The sequence below is a fragment of the Nicotiana tabacum genome, chromosome 17 (assembly GCF_000715075.1).
Source record: "Nicotiana tabacum cultivar K326 chromosome 17, ASM71507v2, whole genome shotgun sequence".
Taxonomy (NCBI): Eukaryota; Viridiplantae; Streptophyta; class Magnoliopsida; order Solanales; family Solanaceae; genus Nicotiana; species Nicotiana tabacum.
Genome location: NC_134096.1, coordinates 102025496 through 102033725, shown reverse-complemented (window position 1 = coordinate 102033725; position 8230 = coordinate 102025496). Strand labels below are relative to the sequence as shown.

Sequence of the window (8230 nt, the reverse complement as noted above, 5' to 3'; positions counted from 1 at the left end):
TTCTAAATTTAATATTTATACACATTTAATGAATTTTCTAACATGAATACACTGCTTGAGTAGAAATTACTGGGTTCGGCTAAAAACAGCATGTGGGCTTCTAGCTACGCCTCTGAATTACATCGGTTAATATTAGATGATATGATAATATAAAAATAAATTTACACCTTATAGGAGTACAAGTTAAACTCATATGCGAAAAAATTGGATGAATAAAGAAAAAACTTAAAGCCAAGAGTCATGTTTGTAATATCACATCTCACTTAAAAAGTTTAAGCAAACAATTTTATTTAATTAATATTTATAGAGGGCTGGAGCGGGGATATGTATTTTAGGTTTACTACTGAGGACGTGGATGAGATGTATAAATTAGGGTTTCCTTAATAGTGTAATTTAAATGAATACTGAGGCGCTCTAGTACAAAGAAGAAACAGTAATGAAAACTGTCGGGTATCGTAGGGACGACAGACAAAAGTACGAGTACCCATCCACAATTTATTCACAGAGTCCAAACATAAAAAGCTCACGGCGTTAAGCATACTTCGATTTGAAGCTACTGACCTTTTAACCCTCCCCACAACTTCGTCAACTAGTTTATATTTGGAACCTAAATAACTCATATCTTCTTCTGTTTGTCCATAAATGTTTGCCTTTGTTCTTCACTCTTAATAATTGTTTGCAATTTCCATCACTTTTCCATCTCTTAAAAGTGGATGAGGGCTACGTTAGTACGTTTACACACTGTTTAGGGATTACTGAGATGTTGATATGAATAGAGAAAGTTGTTCTTTAAAAGGGAGATTTTCTTTTATGAGTAGAAGATGGAAAAGTAGAAACAAATTAAAACGAGCAGAAGAAGTAAGAGTATTCAGTCTCAGCCCAAGATTTAAGAAACTCTTTCTTCTTCTCCTTTAATTCTCTACAGTATTTTTTAGAGTAATAGTGCCAGAAACAAAAGGGCTCCCCCATCAAGCTTGTGAAAGGTCAAATGCTGTAGCATTTAGCTTGCTTATAATTGCAGTTTTTTTAGTTCTTCAAGATTTTATAAGTTCAAAAAAAAAAAAAAAAAAAAGATGTTCCCTTCTGGAAACAGTAGTGGGAACCCTATTCTCCGGTGTTCAATACCATCTTTTTGCAGCTCTAATTCTTCCTTTCTTGGCATTAATGGCAACCAAATACTCCTTCATCAACACCAAGATCAACTCTCTACTCATTACTTAGCCGCTAATAATGGTCACTTAATCGACAACAACAGCTCGGTGATGTTTGCAAACAATGTCATCCACAACAAGTCAAATAATCAGGAAATTTGCTATCCTTTAAATACGATGATGAAGAAACCTATGAAAAAAGATAGACACAGTAAAATTTTGACATCACAAGGTCATAGGGATCGGAGGGTGAGATTGTCCATTGGGGTTGCTCGTAAGTTCTTTGATCTACAAGATATGCTTGGTTTTGACAAACCAAGTAAAACCCTTGATTGGCTATTCACAAAGTCCAAATTAGCCATTGAAGAGCTGACTACTGCTCAGATCAAAATCACCAGCCCTAATGAGTCGTCAGCAGCAAAGAAAAGTCCTTCATCTATTAATTCAGAATGTGAGGACGTTGTTCTTGCAAGAGCAAAACAAGAGGAGGCTATACTTAATTTGGTTGCGAGAGAGTCAAGGGCAAAGGCTAGAGCAAGAGCTAGGGAAAGAACAATCAAGAAAATCTGGGCCCAAATTGAAGCCAAACTTAACTCATCATCAGTAGTAAAGGAGCAGACTAAGATTGATGAAATTAAAGAAATGATTCACGGATCTGTACTTGTGGAAAGGAAGAATATCAAGTCTTCTTCCTCAACTTTGGGTTTTCATCACCCGAATCTCAGTGGTACTGAAGAGGCTGCAGCTAATTCGAACTACAATAGCTCCTCTTCTAGTACCCGAAATTGGGATCATGATGTTAATCGAACAATATTGAACTCCAGCTTAACTGCAGTTATGGCTACAATAAGTACCTCATCGCAAGGTAAACTTCTAATTCCAAAAGTGGAGTAGTACAATTTAGTCATTTAATTACTTCCACAATTCTCAATCCAATATATATTTATGTCTTCTCTTCAATTTCCAGTCGTTCAAGGTAGCGATCAGAAAGAATGGGACTCATATCACTGCAGCCAAATCTAAAGGTCGGGGGACAGCGTAAGCTAAGTAAAATTTCGTTTCCTGTTTATTAATTTCTAGGTTTAGTACTACTATAGAGGTGCCTTCTGTTTTAGTTTTCGCAAATCCCTCTCTGAGCCACTGGTAATGGATGTTATGGTTTGATTTGGTGCTTAATTTTGTTTTTGTAAGTCTACTAAATATGTATCAACCGGTGCACTAAAAGTTTAGGAGTTTTTGGTGTAGTACTGTATTACAAGTAAATTAAGAATAAGTGAAGTTAAAAAAAGCAACCAGATGATCTCAGAATCTTGGCACTGCTCTACATACCTTAAATTCCGAGAAATTGAACTGAAATCAATGTCCAAGTCTAATTTCCTTTCAAACTGAATAATTAATGTTTGGGATGGGCTTTCTATGGTGAGTTTTCTAATTCATACACATCATTTGTATTTTCTCTATTCCAAAACATATGGGGCTATATTATGTCCTACTTTAGCTTGATAAAAATTAATTAATTAAGCCGGAGGACCAATAATTTTTAACTTGACACTAACAAAAGAAGGATTTGAAAATTAAATGAGATAACGACCCATTTAAATTAAGTGCCAAAACCAGAGAAACACTGAAGTACTTTACATTAACAAAGGAAAATTTTCAGATCAACACAAAACTTACCCCTGCAACGGATTCCGGATTGACTTCCTCCTTGCACAGTGTAGCCCTTAGTATCAGCACTGGATTTGACATGATCATACTAAACCTAGCTACTGTAATTCATAGTTTTAAAACAAATAATTAGCTAAAAGTGTTACTCCTAAAAAAGAAACGTTGTTTGTATACATCTAACGTGGATAGCCTCTTTGTCTGCTCAAAGCCACAATTTGTCATCTATATATTTTTTTTAAGGAACATGCAAGCACACTATTGTGTTGTGATTGACCAAGCTACTTGGTTTATTGGGTAAGCATTCTTAAGTAATTGCATAAGTTTTAATTCCTTTTTTTGTCTTTTTTCCTTCCTGCTTTCCGTGACTATAGATAGGGTTGATCTAATTCTATGTCCTGCATTGTAACTTGTAAGCTCAGTTCCTACGAATCTCTAAGCAAACAATTATACTAAAAGGATATATGGATGTGATCCATTGGCTACCTTCATTTAAATTTTTTAAGGGATATTGCAACAAGGGCTGGGTTATATTCATGAGTACACAAGTTGGTGACCTTAAATTCTTGCCATGTACTGTGTTTTATATGTATTTATGTACTCTAATCAGATGCAAAGGACTTACAATATGTGGCAATCAAGTGGTTTCTGTGGGGAAAATGTTAATGTCTTCTTCTGCTTTTAGTGAATGTTTTATACTAAATGCCTCAGGCGCATTTAACTTGGCTATTAAAATTTTCAGTGTTCTATGTTGCAGTAGAATATAATTAGATAGCTGTAAGAATTTAGAACTCTGCACCAGACTAGAAACAAAAAATGATTTAGGTTCAAGGTCTGTTGACACTTTTCACTCTATATTTTGTATCCATATATCTTCTGAAGCCAAAATTTATGTTGTCTACTTATTTATAACAGCATACAATCGGATCCCCTCTCCAAGTTGAACCTTTACAAAACGTCTATAATTTATGTAGAAGTTACTTTGTGTTAGAGTACTAGCTATGACAGGTAGAGGTTAGTGTCTAACCCCACCAGAGTGGTGGATTATGATTTAAAAAAAAATAGTTTATGACTTATGACTTCACCAAGATTTTGTAGTCAAAATGGTTAGTCGATCCACCCTAATAACTTAATTTGATACTATTGGCTCTCACTTTTATTTTATACCATGCAACTTTTTCTACTATTTTTCCTACAAGGAGTTAAAGATTACTCCTACTTGGGAGAATTATTGTTCTTAGAAGTTAAAACTGACATGAAAAATATTATCCTTACCAATAACAAGTCCTATCGGACTCGCCATTTCCCAGAATTGGTCCAGTACACATCCTAGTTACTATATACTGACTAATAATCCTATACACATCTTCTTGTTTTCCTAGTTATTTTTCTTAAAAGTACTTTTCAAAAAAGTGCTTTTGGTGAGAAGTAGTTTGTGTTTGACTAATTAATTTGAAAAATACTTTTGAGCAGTAATTAGTGTTTGGCCAAACTTTTAAAAATTGCTTCTAAGTGTATTTTTCTCAAAAGTGCTTTTGAAAAGAATTTTTTTTTTCTTCTTAAAAACTGCTTGGCCAAAAAAGGTACTTTTGGCCAAAAAAAAAAGCTTGGCCAACCAGTCTATAATAATCCTATCTAAAAATCATGCATGTAATGCTTATGTCATGTTTATGATCATCAAGAGATTCCACTTTGATAATAAGACAGACCGTAGGGTAAATTCATGTCTTCTTATTCGAAGTTCCAAGTACTTTTGCTTAAGTTCAAAAAGTTCTGGAGGAGAGGGGAAAAAAACAATGCAAGGGTGAAGGGCCTAAAAGCACAAATGAGCTAGCCTGCTAAAAGATGATGGAACCTGCTAAAAGATGACAAATCAATTCTAAGTTACCAATAATGCTATTAAATGAATTTACCTGCAATGACCTAATTGTATAAGTATGTTTTCCCGTATCAGTTTATAGAACTTAAGCTCTTTTCACTATACTATTATCAAAAGGATTTGTTATTGACAGTGTACAATATTTTTTACACTATCAATAAATCTTAACCTATGATAGAAGTTTGTTATTATTTTTATCAAATTATCAATTAATGTTTATCAAAAGATTTATATATAATTACTTAATAAGTGACGTAATTATATAAATAAATCTTATATCGTCGGTATATAGAACTTATATTCTTTAGGATTTAGCTTCAATACACGGACAGTGTAATAAAATTTGTTCCAACAAGTCTTCATAACAGTAATCAAAGATAACATTTTATAATAAGTGAAATTAGTACAGTCAAACCTCTCTATAAGAATCTCGTTTGTTCCGAATATATTTGGATGAATAGTGAAGTGCTGTTATAGAGAACATATATTATAACATAATATAACAATTGGTTCCGAAAAAAACTTGGCTTTTATAGTGAAGTGTTGTTATATAGGGATGTTATCGAGAGGTCTGACTGTAACATGAAAGATGAGACAAAAAATCCTAGTATTTTCTAGATTACTAATTTTCCCTTACTATAGAAGATTACATGTACAGTCAACCTTTTCTATAACAGCCTCGTTGTTCCGATATTTTTTGGATTTTATAGATTAACAGCATTTGATGTATAAATATTATTTGGCTCTTATAGATAAAAATTATCCAAAAATTAATTATTTTTCCTTTTTTAATGTTACATATAAAAGATAAAAAAATTATTCAAATTTAAAAACTCAAAAAATATGCATATTTCACAAGCTAAATATTGAAGAAAGCAAATACATTATTGATAAATCCATAACTAAACGTATAAAGATTTAAACTCTAAGGCTGACATTTTAAAGCTGCCTAAAAAAATAAATTATTTCAAGATTGATGTAAGAACTTTGTAATTGTAGCTTGTTTCGTAGATTTCATTCTCTTACTAGAGATATAATGCTTGAATTGGCGAAGATTCGTATCCAAATTTAAGCAAAAAGGTATCCAATAGTTTTTCCTCGAAGATAATCTAAGAGCTTAACAATTAAATTTTCTATCTATAAATATTTTTGAAATTTTTCCAATGGAAAAGATATCATGTGCAAATCTTCAAATCTTATATCTTATAGTACAAAATAGAAAATTTATTTAATGAAAAAGATTGTGTGCATATTTTTAGAATTATTAATAATAATCTTAAAGATTTTATATGGCTGTTATCGAGGAGTAATTTTATAAAGAGCGTTCTGCTATAAATATGATTAATGTTGTTATAGACAAAAAGTTGTTATAGAGAGGTAAAATATAACTTAAAAAATCGGTTATGAGTAAAACTTGACTTTTAATTTATAGTGAATACTATTATATAAGGATGTTGTTATAGAGATGTCCGTCTGTAATTACCTATCAAGTACGAATAAAATAGTATAAAATTTCTTTACACTATCCACGTATAGAAGTTGAATTCCTTTTTGATTTAACTATTGTTAGAACTTCTGGGAGTAATTGCTTTTAAAATTGAATTTCTAACTTGTGAAGGAGAGGGTATCAAACTAAATCAAAGCTATTCGATTACTCATATTGAGGGACACCCTTCCTTCTTGTCCTACTGTATATCTGTCAGCACTGACATTATGAGCATGTCAACTGAACGTACTATGTGTTTAGTAGTATGTCAAAATGCTACGCAGTTCACTGAAACTCGTGTAAAACTTTGATGGGAGATCATTGACTGTCTCCCAGTTAACTAGACAGAAACTTTTAATGCAAATCATTTGGTTGGCTTAAATCTGGGTGCAGTTTCTTTGACTAGCAGATATATAACTATGTGCACCAATTTTGAATTGGATGTAGTTTTGCACTTGTTGTATAAAGAGTTTTATTAGGTAATACTTTCAAAACTAACCACAAGTAATTATCATTATTAAACATGAATCAATAACCTCCAGAATATGTATGTGACATGTTTCAACTTTCAACTAGTTAAACTAACACTAGATGTAGAAATTTACACTTATGTATAAAACTTTAATCTTTTGCCGAAATAGATAATGGAAAATAAAAAAAATAAATCTTTTGCCGAAATAGATAATGGAAAATATTATTTAAGACTACAAAAATATTTGCTCTCAAAACCACAAGCTATAAAGTTTTTTTTTTTTTGGATCTGGGTAGGGTGGCCAACGGGCAAGTCGGATTGGATATGGACAGGTCAAAATGGATAATGTAAAAACAAATAAAATATCCGACCCGATCCATATTTAATATGGATAGAAAATGGGTTAACTCGTGGATAATATAGATATCCGTATTATTTATGGCTTCTTGAATATGATTACTTTTGGGAAGAATTCCTAGTCTACCAAACTTGAGGAACCTCCAATTTGAGTCTTTGCAAATATAAAAGTTAAACTCGTTGATTATCCATTTCTTAAGTGAATAATATAGATCTTATTCATAGTTAACCTATTTTTAAAATGTTCGTTATCCAATTCATTTTTTTCGTGGATAATACGAATGAATAACTATTTTTTAAATTTATTTTACCACCAATAGAATCTGGGTGCTCAACTTTTTTTATTTCCTTTCTCCAACTAATTATGTGAGGAATGAATGAGTCCTTTCTCTGTGTTCTCATGATATCAAAGGCTGATAGGGTTGTGATGTAAACTAACAAGTGTTTAACACACGATATATAACTTTTTTAACACTACCGGGTTAAGTTGGCCTACAATAATATATACTCTTATAGCTTCCTTCTAAGGGAATCTATAGCTTTTTTCTAAGGGAATCTTAGAGAAATGTCTCAAAAAATTTCTAACTTAAATATCAACTTCTAGCCATTAACCATAGACTTACCAAAACTAACTAAACACATATAAAAATTAAAAACTCAAAGAAATAAGGTTTTTTCTCTCCAAGAATCATACACAGATCTTCTTCCATATTTTCAAGCATGATTAGCAACATTAGATGCAAGACGGAAAAGAAATTTCACGGATAAGGTAGCAAATAAAGTGATAAAATACAAAAAATTATATATATAAGATTCCAAAAATCTAAGCAAAAAGGACTTTTTTCAATGAGTAGGGTTGAGATTCATTGAAAACATATAGATGAGTCAATATACAAAATTTAAGGAAAATTGGGGGTGATTTGGACTGATTTGGTATCAAAATTGGTAGTTAAAATCGAGTTCAAAAAATTCTTCTACGACACCTGTATCAAACATGTATCATGCATGTATCTCACACGCTGGTATACATGGATATACATGTAATACACATTTGATACATATATGCTATACAGTGTGATACACGTATTATTTTTTTCATGTTCATCTTTTACTTCAAATTTTTAATTTAAATCACCTCAAAACTCCATCAAATCGCCCCAAAACTGAGATTCAAGCTCTTTAAGATGTACCCAATCTATTCTAATAACACCCACTCAAAA

The 8230-nt window shown here is 31.8% G+C and overlaps 1 protein-coding gene across 1 annotated transcript; it reads left to right on the top strand.

Annotated features, from left to right (window-relative positions):
• Positions 1 to 1073: 1073 nt before the first annotated feature.
• On the top strand, positions 1074 to 2174 carry LOC107786030 (uncharacterized). The gene is made up of 2 exons (XM_016607465.1): positions 1074 to 2016; positions 2119 to 2174. The coding sequence occupies exons 1-2, from the start codon at positions 1074 to 1076 to the stop codon at positions 2172 to 2174; spliced, it is 999 nt and encodes a 332-aa protein (XP_016462951.1).
• The last annotated feature ends 6056 nt before the right edge of the window (positions 2175 to 8230 follow it).

What these genes read in the sequence shown, in the direction of transcription:
- LOC107786030 (XM_016607465.1), top strand. Translation starts at nt 1,074, where the DNA reads ATGTTCCCTTCTGGAAACAGTAGTGGGAACCCTATTCTCCGGTGTTCA. An exon ending in AATAAGTACCTCATCGCAAG is followed by an intron (nt 2,017 to 2,118) that starts GTAAACTTCTAA and finishes TTCAATTTCCAG; the next exon opens with TCGTTCAAGGTAGCGATCAG.